The 20,610-nt window shown below is 44.2% G+C and overlaps 1 protein-coding gene across 3 annotated transcripts in view; it reads right to left on the bottom strand.

Moving 5' to 3' along the window:
* Positions 1-712: 712 nt before the first annotated feature.
* The window catches only part of PRKCQ (protein kinase C theta), a 65,225-nt gene continuing 45,327 nt past the window's right edge, over positions 713-20,610 (bottom strand). For all 3 annotated transcript variants that reach the window (XM_014285790.3, XM_055712161.1, XM_055712162.1), the window contains exons 15-20: positions 17,237-17,328; positions 14,797-14,859; positions 11,098-11,236; positions 5,713-5,901; positions 2,427-2,555; positions 713-1,068 (exon numbers count right to left, since the gene is read on the bottom strand). In XM_014285790.3, the coding sequence (XP_014141265.1) occupies positions 913-1,068; positions 2,427-2,555; positions 5,713-5,901; positions 11,098-11,236; positions 14,797-14,859; positions 17,237-17,328 (768 nt within the window). In that variant the 3' untranslated portion in view covers positions 713-912. The remainder of the gene's footprint in view (positions 1,069-2,426; positions 2,556-5,712; positions 5,902-11,097; positions 11,237-14,796; positions 14,860-17,236; positions 17,329-20,610) is intronic.

Below are 20,610 nucleotides of genomic sequence, written 5' to 3' on the forward strand. Positions count from 1 at the left end.
CACGACACTTAAACGATGGCTTGAGGAAACCTCTTCCACCTTTCTCATGTGTTTTTAGGATAAAACTCTAGAAAGCCCAGTCCAGATTTTGCTTTGAATATGGCACGTGTGAGGACAGTTAACGCTTTAGAACAGGGGTTCTTGAGGCTTTCTGTTGGGCTGCAACTCCCCATCCTTCCTGCTCGAGTACTAAGTGTAAACCACTGGTTTTCTGTCTTGATCTTGACACCTGTCATGGCAACAATCCTCCTTTGGGGTGGAGTCCTCATCTCCATTCCCTCTGATTGAGATGCATGTACGTTGGAATGGACACCTGCAAAGCCTCTTTGTCCCAGCAGAGCAAAATTGAATTCTAACACCTGTGAACATTATTTTTAAAGTGTGTAGGGAGTAAAATTGCTTCTTCAAATCTGCACACATGCACGATTCTGCACATGTACAAGTGGAGCTTACCAAAGCATCCAGCCTGAAGTCTTCCTAGATACTCTCAGGCCCTGAGCAAACCACTTTTCTTTGGAAGAAGGTGGGCCTAGTTGAGAATTGCAGAAATGGGCACTAACATCACCAGAAACTCAAATACACCTGTTTTTTCTTACAGAGAAACCCACTGGCTGTGCGTACAAGTAGTGGGGAACGGGTTTTGGCACCTCCTCATTTTCAGATGCTCTCAACTTCAAGAACATTGGGAAAAGAGAGAAGAGAGACCAAACGATACCATAAAGAAACTTCATCATTAATGAAGAATGGCTGGCATCTGCTACAGACTGGAATAAGCTGGAAGCTTCCAGGCACAGTACAAACTTTCACTGAGGTGTTTTCTCGATGGTTCATGATAAAAATAACAATGCACAGTCTTCAGCTGACAAAGTGTTACTTAAACCATTACAGAGAATTTCTTCAGTAAGGCAGATCTCAGGAAAATATTTTCTCCATTTTAGGGTTCACAAAAGAAAAGTTGCTGAACATATTTTGGTCCATGCTGTTAATCAGTGCTCTGTCAGCACAGGACAGTCTGGGTTTTTCATTTAGAAATTCCTTGTCAAAGTTGCTACAGTCACTTGGAGATTTCTTCAAAAAAAGAAAAAAAATATTGGTGTCAAACCATTAATATTCAGATCTTCATTACAACGGTACTGGTCTTATCAGGCTGCTTCCTATGGGCTCAGCTCAACTAATTGGGAGCAAGCTCAGCTCAGCCAGGGAAATTTCAATGCATTTGCTCTTGGCCTTTTGCAGAATGATTAGTTACTCCAGCCCAAATGATGTACAGTAACATGTCAAACAGCAGTAAACTTCCATCTGAGCTCTTAATATCCAGCAGCCAGTGCTAATCAATTGCTTATTACCACCCTATTGAAGTAATAATGGGAATTAATATTATATAGGAGGCACTGATCCTGTGATCCATGAATTCTGCCAGGCAAGGATATTACAGCTTTGTAACATGGCAGACTGGACCCCACAATTTAATAACACTCGTGAAGGACAGTAAAATGAAAGTATGATGAACTTACCAACTAAATCAAATTATATTATTGTTATTAATAGGAATTTAATAATTTAATAGGTCTGTTATTAGCCAACTGACTCAGCCAACCATCTGGTTACCTGAACTTTTCCTTCTTGACCTTCTGCAGTGCAATGAAAGATAAACCCTACAGAATGGGCTGTACTTACGTGGTTAAGGAAAGGTGTTTTAGGTGGCATCCAGACCTCTGCTATGGTAACTGAGAAGGTGATGAGTAATCTATGGTTTCTCAGGTGTGGGCATGCCATACCTTGGCTTATAGCCATCACAAAGTAGTCGTGATGATCAGCTCAGGCAGTCCAGCCAATAGACTGATATAGCCAATAGACTTAATATATATTAATTCACAATTATCTTTCCAACAACTGTAAAGTGAGTGAGGCTGTGATAGATCCAAATTGTAGGTGGTTTTAGCTGCCTGTATCTGATGTACACAACATACCAGACATCTTGTTAACAATTTAATCTGCACTTGGACTTGTAAGTGAGAGTCAACACTTTGCATTCTGACTGCCCAAGACCAAGTTCCTCCATCTACTTTTAAAGAGAGATACTGCACGTGCAGAGCAACTCCAGAAGATAACCCTGAACGTTTAAGGGCATTTTGAAAGTCTTCTTTTACTGCCTAAAACTGTCAGTTCCAGTATGAAGCAGACATTTATCCACCTTTAACATGCTGACTCTGTGAATCTAAACAGGATTTGAGGTCTCTGACATTGAAGACACATGTCTAAAGATTTTAGACACTGCCCCTAAATCGATGGGTTTATAACATTACTGTGGATCTTGGCTTTGGTTTATTGCGAATGCGTGCTGGAGGGTTTAGATATTTTAGAAATGAATGATTCAGGGAAGAAAGACATGAGATGGGTGGAATTGAAAGAAAGTGCATCCTTACCACTCTTGGTTTGAAAGGAGGCTCCATCCTTCTTTCCTCTAAAGCTTCCCAGTTTATTTCCCGGAAAAAGGCATGCTGGCGGATGTTCCCTCTTGCTCCTAGTCTCCTCTCAGGTTCTCTCACAAAAAGCTTGAATATTGGAGAAAGAGAAACGCCTTAGCCTTTTGTCAGTAACAGTGTATTCATGAGGACAGTCCTACCAGATAGGGTCTTAAACATTTAACTCAAACATGGTTGGTGAGGGTGTGAAGACTCTTCTACCATAATAAATTTCTGATTGGGGAACCAGTTTGGATTCTTAGCTTAACATGCCAAAACTGAGAGACCTTGGTCATATTTTGCCTTTGCAGGAGAGAGAGGACAATTTGCTACAGGGGCAACAACATAACGTGTCTGAGCATGCAAATACAGGTGAAACATCTGGATTGCACTTGTGAGCTTTTTTCTGGACAATTTTTTTGTGATCAGAAAATATAAGCAAGATTTGTGAAAACACTAGGCTAGCCTGCTATACCTCTGGACACTTGGAGTGTCAGTATTTGACCCTTTATAATTAATAGAGAAAAAACAGTCACCTCAGGTGCAAATCATCTGACCTCCTTTACACACTTAAAGATGAGATAAAGGAGTGCTTGCTTCTTTCCACTGTTGAGCTCAGATACTGACAACAATCTACTTTGCCAAAAGACTCCCCATTCATATAGCTTGTGTTTGCTGCACATGGCAGGCTACAAGTCCTGTGGATGACTAATTGTGCTGAAGATGGGGGAAAAGCTAGAAGTGGGGGCATTTATTTTCCCCATTGGCTACATGCAGGTCTAAGCCCACTCTTCATGTATGTACATCTTATGTAGTGTAAACACAGCCCGTTTTGTCATACATGTTTTTTGTGGTGATGCAGGAGCCATTTGGCTCTGGAAGCAGCTGAAATGTTTCTGGGGGAGAGTTTCAGGAACACTGAACGCTTCAGAGCTCCTCTCAGCATTCACGAGCAGGATGCATTGCTGAAGTATTGCTGTAATGATGGGTGTGGATAGTTTAAAATTCATCTTTACATCTGCAGTAAAGTATCTGGAACCTCCAGGCCAGCTGGCCCATAGAGCACCAGATCCTAGGTCCCTCTAAAGTCAATGGGGAGATAGAGTGGCAACATGTGATAGCAGGCAACCTGAATACAGCTGATATGTCCTACTGCAGAGGTAAGGGCAAATTTTCAAAATCACTTTACTGTTGGAGGTCATCTCAAAACGGACTTGGGTTACATATAGTAGAAGTTTCTTGCTACTCTGTTCAGCCAACAGTAGCATAAGATAGATACCACTCAGCAAAGAACAAATAAAAATATCTAATGCCAAAAGTGACAGCAAAAGAATCTGATGTATAGACCACTGAGGGCCTGGTTGAAAAAAATCCAGGCATTGGGTTTTAGTGAACACTGCAGGAAAATCTGGTGTCCTACAGATTACTGATTACACAGCAAAGCAGCATCCAAAGGTTACATTCTGTGCTGATAATACAGGCATTAGGCAGGCTGCAGTATGTAATTACCCAGAGTCAGTGGCAATGACAATAGCCCGTAAAGTAGAAATTCTTTTTTTTTTTTCCCCTAAGCAAGGAAGGTGTTTTTGTTGGTATAAAGATGATTGCTACCTCTAATTCTGACACAAGCACAGGTAGTTTGTGCAGAAAGATGGCAGTGTATGTCCCAGAAATAGATGTTCAAGATCTCAGTCAGCTATGGTACATCTTCCTGAACAACTGCTTTTGATAGTTTTCATCATTACCATTTTATAGTGATACCTAAACATCTGAGCTCCACTGCACAGATGCTAAAAATAATCTTCTGTTCTCCATGTTTTTGTAGTGGAATGCTGTTATGTTGTGCTGTCACTTTGTAAATGCAAAAGTCAAGGTAGGGACTGTAGGTCAAATACGACTAAAATCTTGTGATGAACAAGTTACCTCACATCAGCTAAGGCACTATAAGCCTCTGTATATGCTTTCTCACCATGCTCCATCTCAAGTTAAAATGCCTCAGCTTAGGTCATGTTCAATGTCAGACCAAAGCCGAGATGAAGGGAGGTAACTTGTTAGACTAGCTGTTTTCACAACAGTCTCAAAACTATTATGCTGCAACAAGGCTTTTACCACCCTATACCAGGTTAGCTTCAGTAAGTAGTTCCTGTGCCTTGCCGGGGCACAGCCACCAATCCCCCACCAGGTTTCGAAGGTTCATCTACTGCCCGTGCTGTTTCTTCAGCCTCTTCAGGCCAGTCCCTCTGCTGCATCCTTCTCCTTGTCTCTCCTCCACCCAAGACACTCTCTCTCCTCCCTCTGCTTCTTCCAGGTCTCTCTTCATTGACTGCTCCCCTCTCATACCCCTTAGAGCTATTTAACTACTTAGCAGGAACCAGCCACAGCTGCACCTTACCTACATCAGCCAGCCCACTGCCCATGAAGCCAGCCCACAGCTGTATATTGTCAATGTTAATTAACCCAGCCTCATTCCTCTACAAGTTGTGACTACACTGCATCTTTATCTTACAACTCTAGAATAATTCTCATCCCAAGCCAAAAAGGCTACCACGCTAAACAGCATAGGGCTGAGAGCAGGCAATGAAAAAAGTCAGCAGAAGGGACTCTAAAAGACAAGGAGTATGCCTGTTAGAGGGAAACAGAAAAGTTCTCCACTCAGAAAGGATACTATGCATTGCTATGCAGGAGGTTCAAAGGGCCAAAAATCCAGATGACATGGTGCTACTACCTTGAGTAGCTCCACCACTTCAGGCCACAGCTTAGGCTTTGTTTTCATGCTCTTTAGCACAGTGCAAAGATGCAAAATATTCTCTACTGAAAATCAAGCTGAACACCAAAGCCATCTACCCTAGATGTCCTCGTATCTCTGAGGCACAAGAAGTGCTTCAAAGCTATAATTATCAAAGAAGTCGCTGTAACCCTTAGTTCGAAGCCTGGCAGAACATCTCTTCCAGGAGTTAACATGCCCTGCACCTTAAGGAATGCTCTGCGCTCAACTGATCTCTGCTGGTATCTGATACCCTGTGATCCTACTTACTGGATGTGAGGAGCCATCATCACAACTCAGGAGAAGGAAGACACAAAGATGGCCTTATGACAGGTCAGATGTGCTTTGAGGTCCACAGACAAGGAAGGGACTCTCTGGTCCTATCACACTAAATTTGTTTCTCTGAACAACAGCTGAAGATGCATAAATCAAAAATCACAGTTCTGGCAAAAAGACTTTCATTCGATGTGTAGTAATTCTTACCTTCACCAAAATGTCCTTTGCATCCTTGTCAAGCCAGCGAGGGTAGAATGGGTTATCCATACGGATAGACTGGAAAAGCTCCTCCTCATCTTGGCCATGGAAAGGAGATTGGCCAATAAGCATCTCGTACAGGAGGACACCAAAGGACCACCAGTCAACAGAGGTGTTGTACTTCTGCCCCAGCAATATCTGCCCAAAGAGGAGTGACAAAGACAGATGCAAAATGTCTATCATGAGTATTTCAACCTCAGAAGGGTGGGCAGCCCCTGAATTTTCAGTAGCTCCCCTTTGCACTGAGTGGGGTGGCAGAGGTGCTTCCCTCTGCCTGCAGCATGAGCCAGAGCATCTGCCAGTGGGTCGACGAGGTCCAAGTCACAGCCCCACCTGGGTGCCAAAACAGTCCTTCGCACTGCACATAACAGGTTGCATATAACTCTTAAGTTACTTGAACAATTCCTTGGCTACCAGAGAGATCTCAAACATAAAAAGTGACACAAGTCATCTCTTGCCTGGTCTCCAAGTTATCCCAAGGGTTCAAATCAGGTCTGTGAAGTCCAAGAAGACAAATGGCTAGACATTAGCATTTTGGGACTGATTTAACTCACACAAGCTATATTTTAAAATTACAAAAGTGGCAGTGTAAGGGTACTTTAGGACTATCAGTCAGTAGAAATGGTGTGGATCTATCCCAGCAAAACCTGCTCCAGGAAAAAGATGAGAAAGCAATTACTGATCTGTCCTTTTGAGACCAACTGAGTTACAGGTGGAGCGATGGGAATTTGTCCTCGGTCAGTCCACTGGCTTGTGCCTTTCTGTGTCAGCTATAAAGTGAAGACTACATCCAGACATCAAGTGTGTGGGGGCCAGGGGGCGTGAGCTAGAGTGATAACCTCCCCTAAGAAGGGAGGTGGCATTTCCTTCCCCAACAAACTTGGCCAGACACCACCAAGTTCTCAAACTTCCCCTCTGGGGAAGAAAAATTAATCTCACCTGCCTTTAACTATCTGTTACGGAGCTACCTAGGGCTGAACCAGTTATCATTAGCTCATTTTGTAGTTAAGAAAGAGAATTAGTCCAATTTTAGACATCCAGCTAAATATTCACCTGCTGCAAAATACAGCCCCCCATTTGTCTCCTTTGGTTATCAAGAAGCCTAGACAACTTGCTGATGTACAGATATTTATATTGTGGATGCCTAAAGGTACTTGCAATGACTATGATGTGTAGGATCCTTATTATTTTAGAGCTGGAGAGGGCAATAGTTCATATTAAGGCACAGTCCTTAGTCTTGAGGCCACAGCTTGGTTACAATGTGATCGCCTATGCTAGAGCTACGGTGTAGGCATCAGTGACAAGTCCTGGCTTAATGCCAGTGAAAACAGCTATCCAGATCAGTACATATGAAACTGCTGATAGCTGAAAAAGTATGACTTAGAGAGGCGATCTTTAGTGCTAGCTCTGAGGTATAGTAGAAATGGGTGAGTAATTTCTTGACTGTTTTCATACTTCATCTTCACCTTGATGCAGGTGGCCAAGGGGGCCAGCAGCGCCCTGGCCGCTGTCAGAAGCGCTGTGGCCGGCAGGGCCGGGGCAGTGCCCGTCCCCCTGTGCTGGGCACCGGTGCGGCCGCCCCTCGGGGCCTGGGCTCAGGGTCGGGCCCCTCAGGGCAGGGGGGACGCAGAGGGGCTGGAGCGTGTCCAGAGCCGGGCAGGGGCTGGGGCAGGGGCTGGGGCAGGGGCTGGGGGGGGGCGGCGGGGGGAGCTGGGGGGGTCAGCCTGCAGAGGGGGGGCTCAGGGGCACCTGGTGGCTCCCTACAGCTGCCCGGCAGGGGCTGTAGGCAGGGGGGGTCGCTCTCTGCTCCCAGGGAACAAGCGCCAGGACACAGGGAACCGGCCTCAAGTTGGACCAGGGCAGGTTTAGATGGGATATTGCATCTAGTGTTAGGACAAGGGGGAATGGCTTTAAACTGAAAGAGGGTAGATTTAGACTAGATATTAGGAAGAAATTCTTCCCTGTGAGGGCGGTGAGGCACTGGCAGAGGCTGCCCAGAGCAGCTGTGGCTGCCCCATCCCTGGCAGGGCTCAAGACCCGACTGGAACCTGGGCTGGTGGAAGGTGTCCCTACCCGTGGCAGGGGGGTGGGACTAGATGATTTTTAAGGTCCTTCCCAACCCAAACCATTCTGTGATTCTATGATTAGGAGAAATTTCTTCACTGAAAGGGTTATCAAACATTGGAACAGGCTGCCCAGGGAAGTGGTTGAGTCACCATCCCTGGAGGTGTTTAAAAAACGTGTAGACGTGGCACTTAGGGATGTGGTTTAGTCATGGACTTGGCAGCCTCAATGATCTTAAAGGTCTTTTCCAACCTAAATGATTCTACGGTTCTATGATGTATTGCTTGTAAATTGCCACTTGGACTCAGATTAATTTTATTCCCTAAAAGTTATGTGTTTTATTAATTTAGTTATCCAGAATCTCTCTGTAGTCAATGGTGAGAAAACGGTGATTTAACTGACTTACACGCCTAAGATGGGAAGGGATGACTTGTCTTCTGGGATGCTTGTCCTTCTACAACAGTATAAAGTGCCACCTAATCCTTCATTTTTAGATTAATTTTCTCACATTAGGTGAGAAGTATCCCCCTCTGATGTACCTGTGGCATCTAGCAAAGCAGCACTTTAATGTCAGAATTCTAAACCCAAGCTTCTGTAGAGTTCTCACGACTAAGACATCTGTCTCTGAAAATGCCAGAAAAGGAGATGCAAAAAGGACAAAAAAGCTGTTTGAATGTAAGATGCAATACATGCAAGATGTTTCACTCAGAGCCAAAAAAAGGAATCAGCAAGACTCCCTAATATATTTCTTCTGGATCGCTTATAAAGACAATAATCCCAACCTTTCCATCTGAAAAGACACATTATTTTTATAAGGCTTTACCTTTTTAAGTATAAAATGCCTGGAAATTGAAATTAAATGTTTTATGACAATCAAAGAAAAGATTTATTAGCTTTGCAATTCTCTGGAAAAAATAAACTCAGCAATTTCATTTCAGGTAAAATCTTTTTTTTTTTATCTTGCCAAATATTTTTTGAAATAAAAAACCTGCTTGTCTATTGACCCAAAGCCCCCTTATTTGCATGGCTGTAGCCAAGGTGCTGGGTCTGTAACAAATTACAGTCCTAGCAGGTGCATTGAAACACTGACAAAAAGTCCAGTGCTCCTGCCTCTGGCGAGAGACATGATCCATAAACTCTAGCAGTGGTTTCAATTTAGAGGTAAAATGGTTTATATGCACTCGTTGAATCTCTAAAATAAATGATGGTGCAGAAATAAAACTCTGAACTATTTTAGTCTTTCTCTTTTATATGAAGTAAAATCATAGATAATGGATTATCACTTGGTGCTCTTTTTTTTTTGATCAGAAAACAGCTTTTTTATTTTTAATAAAAGCATATTGAAGTGGAATAAAAGACAATTGCAGCTTGATGGCAGAGCACACTTACACCTGATTTTAGGCAATACAAATCCAATTGATTTGAAGAGACCAGCCCTTGTGTCAGCTGTGGTGTAATCTAGACCAGAATTGAGCCCTTGGTACACAGTAAAAGATCAATGAATTATAGTGGAGGGGAAAAACCCAAAAGCTTTAAAAGCTGTTTGGAAAGTACCAATATCCATCATGAAAACACTAAAATCAGGAAATGGGATCTTGAAGGGCAAATAAATGGATTTCAGTGTGATGTTGGACATGATGCATGGATGACTCGTAGGTTCTTCTCTGAGCTGAAAAATGTTTTATTTGGCCCCAATTTGTCACCTAATTAGTCAAAGCCTCTCCATAGCAGCATTGATCATTTTGTGAAGTCACCTGGTTAAGGGAGCTTTCTCTTTTCTGGAGAGATCTAGTCCAAAATATCTAAATTTACTAGGGGAAAAAAAAAAAAAAAAAGGAAAAAAAAGAACAAGTTTCTGTCTGGGGAAAACTGGAAAGAAGTAAGGGGAAGGGCAAAGGATCTCGCTATGGGCAAACTGGAGGCTGGTGCCTGTGACCACACAGATTTATTGCATGGACACATGGAGGCCAGGTTCCTTCAGCTTTTTGCCACCAAGTATCAGTAGATTCCAGCTGCAGAAGGAGAAGAGGAGCTGCTGGTATGTTTTCGCATGGAGCCCGGAGCTTGTCTCCATGCAAGCCCCAGCCTTCCTGAGTCAAGGGGACAGAGCAGAACCTTAACACAAGCTACAAGCCCCTGCCTTGCCCTTGGTAGCTCAGGCACAGCCTGGCTCTGATACAAGTCCATCATCTCTAGTTTTAGAGCCTCCTTCACCAGAGGGCAATTTGTGGAGGCATGTCTTCCAGGGATGGATTGATGCAGTGACATGAGGTGCTCTGGCACTGTGCCCAGCCAAAGAAGAGAAGCAGGTAGTCCAGAGCCTGGAGTCAGGAGGTTGGGTCCCAGCTGTCTTCCAGACAGCAACACCTTTCCTCTGACTGCTGGCATTTAGAAAGGAAAAGTCAGGATGCACGACCACTCTCATGTTTATGTGTCCAGGCATCTCCATCCCTTTTACAAGCAGCTTTCGGTTGTTTTTTTAACTAGACAGACATTCAAACCTGTGCTCAGTTTTAAGGTTATGCCTTTGACGGCAGAGCCCTTTCAGAGCACAGAGTGCCTTACTCATCTCGGGATGGGGGGGATGGTTGGGATGCAGACTGTGTTTGCAGCCAGCTAAGAACCTGTCTGAGTAAGAGAGAAGTACAAGCTTGTGGGTGCCATCTCCATTAAAGCACATTCTCAGAGGGAATGTGAACCCCAATCTCTGCTTTATCATGGACCCAGCATCTTTATCTAAAAGGTGGTTAATCAATGAGGAGGGAAAATCAGCTTCAGGTGGGCATTTTGACCCACCTTTCTCTATTTTTTCTCTTAGTTTTTGATGAATATCATCCTTTAGAAGTGCCCATAGGTCCCTACCAGCTAACAAGGAGCTTGTACATCCGCGGAAGCCTACTGTTAACTAGCCAGGGAACATGTTTCCCATTCCTCATACTGTTTCTATCCCTGAATTGCAGAACCTACCTCTTGGAGCTTCTTCTTCCATGGCACAAACTGGATTTCCATTAAGCATTCTGTTTCTTAGTTAAGACAAGCACCACTTGCTTCCCAGGCCCATTTGCACAAAAAATGAACTAGACACAAAAATATACAATGCCAGACAGCAATGCACACTCTGAGTCAAACTGAAATCCAGTTTATAGCCTGCAACTTGCTCTAAAGCAGGTTATTATTCCTTGCACCCTCCACCAGTGACTGACAGTCATGTCTTAAGACACTTTATTTGTCCCACAGCAGCTTGCTGACCTCCCTGGACCCCACACCTACCTCAGGAGCGATGTAGTCAGGAGTCCCACAGAAAGTACTTGTCTTTGCATCTCCAAACATGTTCTCCTTGCACATCCCAAAGTCAGCAATTTTGATGTGCCCCTCATTGTCCAAAAGGACGTTGTCTAGCTTCAAGTCTCTGTGGAGGAAGAGAAGGAAACTCTTTTAAACTGTTACAGAACCACACAAGTTAATTCAGCAGTTACGCTTACTTGCTATCTGCCTCTAAGTAGCACCTATACGTTGCAATTAGAAATGAAGGCTGTGGGCCAAATGAGGAGCTGCTCTCCTGGGCTTTAATATCACTCCTCCTCATTCCTCCTGTCCCAGCACTGATTCATTTGCTAGAGAAGACTTTAACCAAGTCATCTTCTAAAAGCTGCCTCATTGGAGAATGCAGAACAGTGAAGCTAAAAAGGGCTGTGCACCAGTTGGTGCTTCTGCCCTAACAACCTGGAGATGGTGAGCAAGAAGCGATCAGCTAATGTTTACTTTCTCCTTCCCTGGGAGTCTCAGTACTCTCTCTGAAGCTGCTGCCAGATCTCTCTCCCAGTGCAAGCTCTACAAATGTTGGAAGAAGTAAGGGCCTGCAACCTCTGAATGGCTTGCAAAGGGTCAGAATAATCCCAGACCTCAGCAGAACACCCACCACCTTTTCACTGCTGGACTGCACTATCTGAGCCCTGGGGATTTACAAAGCCCTTCACACATAGCTGCCAAGCTGTTGTCAGAGGTTTCAGGCTCTGAGCTACTGTAGGAAGCAAAGAACCCAGTGAGAGAAAAAAAAATGCACAGAGGATGAAATAAAAGCGAGTGAGCTGATGAATCATGGCCATTCAGAATGAACAAAGAGGTCCTCATGTGGGAATAACCTCTGAAAGGTGAGAAAAACATGTAAAGAAAGAAAGAAAGGAAGGCTGTCGTGACTTCTGTGTTATATTTTTTATATCTTACCTAAAAGTTTTGTTTTTCTTTGAAATAATGACTCAGGGAGATATTTGGATCAGTGATGCTGCACTTCACCTGGGATGTAAGTACAATCTGGGTTACCTGGTCTCAGAGCACCCAGGTTCCTGCACTGCCTATCCTGTACTATAAATCACTGCTCCTTCTCAGGGCTCCCAAAGCACCCAGACACAACATTTACCTGTGCTCACAGCTGAGGATATAGCTCGTCTTTTCCAGCCTCTGCCTACACACATATTCTCATCTCAGGCAAGAGTCCTAACCATGAGGCTACTATATAGCTACCCTCCCTGTGACAACAGTTTTACAATGTGCTTTTTTCAGCAATGACTTTGAATCCCTCAAAGAAGGTAATTTCTAATGCATGATACTCCTGAGATGATTGTCTACAATTGCAGGAGAGATGTCTGCCCAGCCTCTCGCTGTGCAAAGCTCCTCATCTTGCTTCGACCGGGTGCTGGTCAGGGTGGGGGACCTCGTAGTGCCTACACACTAAATTGTTGTCAGGGGGAATTGTTCACTGCTGCTAGAATATGACCCAAGAAAAAGTGGGAGTCATCAATCAAAAAGAAATATAGAGACAGCCAGGACATGTGCCTTCCAAGTGGCAGACATTTATGTTGTCACAATTTCCAGCTGGAATGACTTATTTTAGTTACACCACGGAGATCAATCTCTGGCTGTCAGCACTGCTTTTATTCATCTGGTAGATCGAAGTAAAACAAAAAACCCATCACCTACAGTTCGCTTTCATTATTTTGATGAGTCTCAAACTCATTAGCTCCAGGGGTTGGAGTTTCTGCCAAAAATGCCTCAGCTCATTCATTAAAATTTAAGCCAACATTTCCAAACGTGGGTGCATGAGACGGAACAGCTGGATTCATTATTCTTATTACATCACAAATCATGTAGTTTCAAAAATGATTTTTTTCACTTTCCTAAAGTGCTTAAGTTGGCTCTGACTGAGATACTGATGGCTGTGTGTTCTCAACTGACCTTGTTGTCAGTCTTCCATGAAAAAAGGAAAAAAGAGTAGAATTGGTTAAACCTTTTCTCTCAAAGCTTGATACCCAAAGCAATGCAGTAGGGACTCCTGGGAATGAGCTATTTCCTCCTATCACCGTGTTACCCAATAACTAGCTATCCCAATTTGCCCACATTTCCCAAGGCTCCAGACTCTAAACGTCTCTCCTTTCACAATGAAATGGGTCCCAAACCGTGACGCACCACTGATGTAGCAATTTAAAATAAAAATGTGAATTATAAACAAAATGTCAGCATTAACAGTCCTGCCATGAACTCACAATGTCCTGCAGATATTTTTAATCAACTTTTCTGAGAAGTCTGAGTAAAAATGACAGACATGGCTAAGTGATTTGGGCACTTAAGAAAATGTTTCCCTTCAGTCATCCAGAACAATAATTAGAGCCAGAAACTCACTGAGACTCCAGAGATCATCTTAGCTTAATGCCATTGACATTGATCTCATGTTCACGCAATCACCATCATCAGTCAATAAAGACTATAAATGGCTCCCACATGAGTACTAATAATGAGTAATAACGCAAGTTCAGATGAATCAAAGCTTGTGTTTTAATGGGAGAGTATTATAAGCAAGCCATTCTCTTTTAGCATTTGTTCTAATGTTCACACTGCATGACAAACATTGAAATAAGCTCATCGTTGTTTCAGCAAACAACACTGCTTTGGCGAGCTCTCTCATTTGTTTGTAACAAGCTATTTGCTTCCTGTTTTTACAGAAAGCTGCAATGTAGTAACTAACTTTTGCCATGAAGATGAGCTGGACTAGAAGTCCCCAGAAATTCGGTTCCTCTTTTCAGCCATGGGAAAGCAGGCTGTGGGTTGGTTTCTGCAGCCCTTCTTGCCTCTGTCCTTTTATATGGGCCTGAAGCACACCCCTTGTGCATTAGATCAAAGCATCTGTGCATAACTTTGAGGGTCCTGCGGAAATCAAGCAGAAGCTGGAACAGGCAATTTTGCAGTGGAGGACTTCTCCTTGGGATTTGATAGATTGATGCATTGTGAGTTCATACCAGTAACTTTGGGACAGGGCTCCTGCCTGAGGGCAGCTGCCTGCAATGTCCCATCTCATTCCCATTGGGTCCCTGCAGACCTGCTGGTAGAAATGGGCACTTCTCATACACACTCTAACACAGGTTTGATGAACCTGAAAAAGCCCCCTCCTCTCTGCTTACTACAAGCAGAGCTTGAGCAGCTAGTTCAGATTCATGGTGGTAGGTGAGATGAATCCCATCTCCTCATGGAACTGTGTACAGCAGACCTGTTAATAACCCCAAAATGAAGGTATATCACTGTTGCCCTGCTGTTGTTACTTGAACTGAGCTCGTTACCACTGTCCCAGGGTAACCAGCACAGCAGATACACCAAATTTCTCATGGCTAGCTTGACTTTACCTTTATACACGGAAAGCTTAAACTGGGTGCTTATGCTGGGTGCTATATGAATGACTCGGTGTAAATGCATTGAAGGACAAGAAGTTTTAATGTTAACTGAAATAGGACTGGATTCTCAAAAAGGGCTCAAACCGGCCTTTTCTGCACTATCTTTTCAAAATAAAACAGCCAGTCTCTGTAAAAAGGCAATCTGCATAGAAATGCAATACCACTGGCAACAGTCTCTCAGTTACCATTAGAGTGCTTGCAGGGAAAGCTGAAATGGTTTAGCATACTAGACACTAAAGAATAAAATTACCTGTATATTATGCCCTTGGAATGGAGGAATTGAAGCCCGCATATGATTTCAGCAGCATAAAACCTAAGTGACAGAAAGCACATGTTAGAACTGATGCTTCTCCACAGGCGTTTCCAACTAGATCCCAAAAGATGGAAATTTTGTCTCCACAAAGCCAAAATGTCATGAAGTTCCCAGAAGGCTTGAAGTGTCTCCTGAAGGCTTGGGGTAACGGGGTTTTACAGGTAATTGCTGGATGATGTGAGATCCCCAAAAGCACGCCACACAGCTAGCAGCCCAACTCCCACTGAAACCACTTTGCAAAATGATAGAGATCTGGAGCCTACTCACTTCCAGGAATTTGGAAGCCCCACGGCATGGCTAGCTGCATTTTTTTGATATGTAACTGACTATGAGGACATGTCCTTCAGTGCCCAAGCATGTCTCCAGATCAGCTGTGGACCAAAAAACCACCACCCAGCTCCTACTGCCCACCCTGCCTCGCCTCAAGGTATGATCCTTGTCACAAGGAAGGCAGACCAGGTAGGGCCTGTGCCTCTCCCTTATTTACGTGTTTAAAATAATGAGTTACAGCGATGCACCAGACTGCAAACTGCAAATCACAGTTAATGCCTCAGGCCTCAGAAAAGCAGCTATAATTTGCCACATTCAGCAGCTGCTGCACAAACAGCAGAGCGGTCCCAGCAATGGGACAGGCAGGTGGGTGTCTGGGTTTGGGGACCACCACCGGTCCCTTTGGCTTGTCAAACAGACCTCTTTCTTCACTGCTCACATTTAGGACTTGCTTTGGAAATTTTATCCAAGACAGGAACTAGCTAGCAGCTTGGTCTGTTTGAGTTTGAGATCTTTGTTCTCAACACATATCTGCCTAAAGGACAGCACCACGTGCTGCTGCGAAGGGGCAGTGCAAGGCTGCAGCACCAGTGCACAGCGCAAGTGCTCTCCCAGAAGGGAACATAACCGTGGGATCGTATGCCCCTCCAGGGCTGTACAGCTCTGCTCCCTCAGTCTTCAATGCATTGGCCCTTAATTTTGAACATTCAAATGCTTCGGAAAAAATCATCAAACTAAACACTGATTTAAACAAAGGTCTGTTTTCCTTTTTTAATTATTAAATAAAAATTAATTCCTATAGTGGTTTCAATATTGGCTTTCAAAACACTTTTTGCTTGTAGAAGGATTAAAAGCACCTTTCATTTATTCTAATTCTTCTATTTACTTTAATCAAAGCTAAATAAATTTTTAATTCTCAGTTGGCGTATTAATTTTTTGTTTAAATTTACCTTTTGCACTTTCAATAGGTTTTTATCTCTCCCCTCCCCAAACCTTAAAGGGGAAAAGGGAAAATTCTATTACTTCTAACAAACAACAGCTTCACCTTTTACCACTGAACTGGCAACCTCAGCTTAAGCAGGTGCTGCAGCTTGGCTACAGGCCACCCAGTGTTGTAAAGAACAAGAAATTTGGTTCCACAGACGGCTGAAAATGCATCTGGGGGATTTCTTTGACAGTGGTAAATCTGGGCTGGAGTTTAGATCCCCACCATGTCATGACTGGGGCCTCCAATTATGGGATGAGCAAGAACTCAACGAGGGCAACAAAGCAACCCCAGGGCTGCCGTAATTCACAGCAGACACCTGTAGCTTGCTTTAAAATGACCCTCATCCACTGGCATTTTTAAAAAGAAAAAAAGATCTCAGGATGCTTGAGGCTGTTTATAGACAGTGGAGGCACTTCCAGAGGCAAGGTCTCCGCTGGATTGCACGGTCCCTCTGTAGCCCCTTTCTGCCAGAAGGACCACAGTCCTGGGAAGGGGACTAATCCTACCAGCAGGGCAGGCTAAGGGACAGCTTCTATCCAGCTCAGTTCTCTCCTCTGAACAAATGTTTGTGAGACTGTGCTGAGGTCAGCGCAAAATACGGGAGTCAGGTCACAGGCTAGAAGGTGGTCCCTGGTTTCGGGCTAAAGGATAAGCCTGCAGGCAGATGCAATGCTGACGAGGGTGTAACAAGCAGCGTCTGTAACGCTTCCAGACAGAAATAGCTTCCTTGGTTGACCAAGAATGTAAAGCAAGGTCACGTCTGACTGAAATTAGCTGTGTGGATGGGCTCTAAAAAGCCTTCTGTGGGAGGGGAAAGAGGACAGGGAGAGGAAGTGACTGGATCTAAGTGCATCACTGAGTCGAGGTGATGACCTGCATGCCTGTTGTGTTCAGTTTGGAGAAAGCTGGGACAGAGGGTGATTCTTCTTCAAGCACAAGCACTATCCCCACTTTGCAGTTGGGTAAGGTGCAGAGAGGTCAAATAATTTGCCCAGGGTTTCCTCTACAGGACAGTAGCAGAGCTGGGAATAAAATCAAGATCCCTGGTGACTGCAGCTGCTGCCTTTGCTTCTCCCATGTGTGCAACCTGCAAGCCAAAAGGTAATGATAACATCTTACGTTGCTCTGGGAAGGTCAAACTTATGGCAGCTCTGGATATGGAACATGAGGTCTCCTCCATTGAGGTATTCCATCACAAAAAAGAGGTTTTCCTAGAGAATGAGACAAGATGACAATAAGGGGTGGGGAAGCGTGAAATAAAATTAAAAATGACACACACACACACCACGACCCACCACCCCCCCAAGGCACTTGAAAAGAGGAAGGAAAAGATTTCTGCAAGGGTTTTGGAAAGAAAGCAGTTTCTTTTTCAGATTCCTCCTTTCTCCTCTTTGTTCCCTAAGCTCATACTCGCCCTCCCTGCTCTGAGTTGTATGAACAGCATTAACAAACATTGCGAATCCACTTGATTATCAGCTGGTGCCATTGATTTTTAGCAGCAGAGCTCAAGGCTCACTAGAAGGGGCTGAGTAACTCTACAACAGAAGGACAAGCTTCCTGGGCGATGAGTGGAACAGGCAGAAGTAAATCCCAGGTCTCCTCTGGTCTCCAGCCCAGTGCATTATCCATCCAGCGGACAGGTCTCAATCTGGTTTTACCTGCATATCAGCACATCTTTTGTGGAGGCATGTGGGCCTGACTTTTTCAAGTTATCAGAGATACTGGCCAGATGCAGCAATCTGTTTTAAGCACATGCTCAATTTTAAGTCTGAAAGCTGCTCTATTAAACAAGGCATGGTGCAACTTGCTAGTGGGAAGATTCATGAATCAGTTGTATTTCCGGATGCCCATTGAGTGCTTGCATGTCAGAGAAGCCTGGAAAAAGATCCAGTCCTTGTCCCCAGCTTCATGTAACCATCAGCCATTTGACCAGGGCAGTGGAAAACTCTCCTCCCGGTCCACAGAAATGACAGAGAATCTTTGTAAGAATAAAGAGCAGAACCCATCACCGAGGTTTCCTTTCCAGTCTTTGATGTACGCCATGCTGATCCCCTTGCTGCCTCATCAGCCATAACTTCACTAGCAGGCCCCTGCAAAGCTGGACGCTGACTCAGACCAATCCCTTCCACACTGAATTGCACCCACAAAGCAGGAGGGGCATCTTTTTCTGCATATCTGTGCAATGAGTTACGCTCCCAGTTTAAACTTCTGTTTCTGGAATCTCAGATTTTGTGCATAAATGCATGAAAAAAATAAAATGGATGCAGTATTTTTTTTTGCTCAAAAGCCTCTCTGTTCTGTATGCATCTGAAGTTAGTCATCTCCAGGCTATGCTAAAGTTTACAACTGTCTTCCGTTTGTTGCCTATTGCCCATAACATTTTTTTTGGGGGGGGGGGGGAGGCGGGGGGGGTAATAAGAGTTCTTTTCACTTACATTTTTAACAGTCAAGGGAAGATTTTTATCCATAAGATCTAATGTAAGCATCTCTGGCAGCAAGCCAAGAGCTGGCTATTTAAAAAAACAACAGTGTTTGTTCCTTTCAGATAACAGCTGTCTGCTCTAATTTGTGCAATTTCTTTAGCTAGATCCTTTTAATTACAGTACTCTTCTTTAAATGGACGCCTGGCTGGAAACCCCACCTGTCATCCAACAAGCACAGGGCCAGATATGGCCTCCCAGGGAAAGAATACAAATTTTGCCAATAAACCAAATGGGTGCAGGTTTTCAGCTTGAAGGTCTTGCATCTGTAGAGGTCTGTGCACATCAATCAGTTTAAGCAAGTAAGAAGGCCAAATGGAGATCGGCAATTTACTATTGAGATGCATAAATCTTGGAAGCGATGTGAGCTCAGGAGCCCATTCAGGAAAACACTTGAACAGTTGCTCTTTGTGAAGGTACACAGGGAGGTGATGAGGTTTAGACAACAACAGACCAGCAGCCACATGTTTCACACTGGGACAGAAGAAACCTCATAGGTCTTCAAATGGGCCATATTCAGCTTCAGTGGACTGAGAGAGAGAAAACCCTTGGGTTTCCCTGGGAAGTCCACTGACTGAAGCTATACTTCATCACACATCTTTAAGTGTAACTTGAAGTCTGTGTTTTTTCAGCAGAATAAGCAGTTGTACTGTCCTTGTTCATGGATTTAAGCAACCATCCAATGCAGCTATTTAATTGAACTGAGGACTTTAACTTGAAACTGCGGACTTTGGCAGCATCCTTCTGCCATTTGAGGAAAGAAGAGGTGGACAACCTCAGATGAATTGCAATCCAAAGACCATTACAGGAACTCCCTTTCTCAACTGTGTAAAGCTATGAAGCTGAACACTACAAACTTGGCTAAGGCACGATTAATACTGAATTTCATGGTCTACCAGATGCTATAGAGTGGTACGTAAACACTATTGAAAAAAATGATGGCATCACTCCGACTTTTCTGCTCCAGGACTTGGAAGTTCCCCTTGCTTCTTACAAAGGTCAGTTGTCTGGAATGGCCCATGCAGAAAAATTGCTTGAGATCAGCCCTAAGTAGTTCATTATGAGTAGCAAGATATAATCAAACAGTGCAAGCTGCAAGAAATGACTGGGGATGGCTTCCTAAACCTGAGATCTACAGAGCTGTAGAACACATTAAAAATGGGAAGTGACAAAATCCATACTTGAAACCACCAAAAATTCAACAGTGTCCTAGAGGTTCAAAGGTTAGAATGGCACAGAGGACTTGTTTGCAGACAGGCTCCAACCTACACGTCCTTCTCATCTGATGGCTCCTGTCTGCTGCTGCCAGGCTCTGAAGTCTCTCAGCACCTGGAGCAGGGGAGAGTTGGTTAATGATTTCTCAAGATGTGGAGGCTGGGATGGCATGCTTTTGTCATGCTCTTTTTTCCCCTGCAACGGTCCTAGCTCAGGGATGTTAAGCAAACAAACAGCAATGCTGTTCCTCAATGGTGAGCCCTATAAAGCTCTGAAGAAGGCTTGGGAAGAGCCCCTCACCCTCACCCTACCTGTCTGCCTTGCAGACAGATGACAGATGACTTGCTGACTGCCTGTGAGAGCATCCTGGAGTAGCAAATGATCAAGCCAAACTTCTGGTCACAGTTCCAGAGTCACACGACAGAGCAGAACAGGTCTCATGGCAGAGCCTGGGGCCATCATTTACAACCACAGAGCCCAAGGAGAACTGTAAAAGCATTTCCCACACACAGCAATGGACACTGCCCCAGGACAGCTGGCACTAGTTGTCTTGAGGACATCCATATATCAGCCATTCCCTACTTCCAGATCATCTTCCAGTGGCCTTCTCCACTGCAGCAGAGGGAGCATGGCAAACCCCTCTGTGGGAGGATGAAGCACTGCTCCTACAGCAGACAGAACCATACAACATGACGTTGCATAATATATGGTTAGATACACACAGGTGTGCATCCTGCACACAAAATAACCCAGCACCCTAGCTGAGTCAATCCTGCCAGGTGCTGAAAAGACTTGATT

Source organism: Falco cherrug, chromosome 5, assembly GCF_023634085.1.
Source record: "Falco cherrug isolate bFalChe1 chromosome 5, bFalChe1.pri, whole genome shotgun sequence".
NCBI classification, from domain to species: Eukaryota; Metazoa; Chordata; class Aves; order Falconiformes; family Falconidae; genus Falco; species Falco cherrug.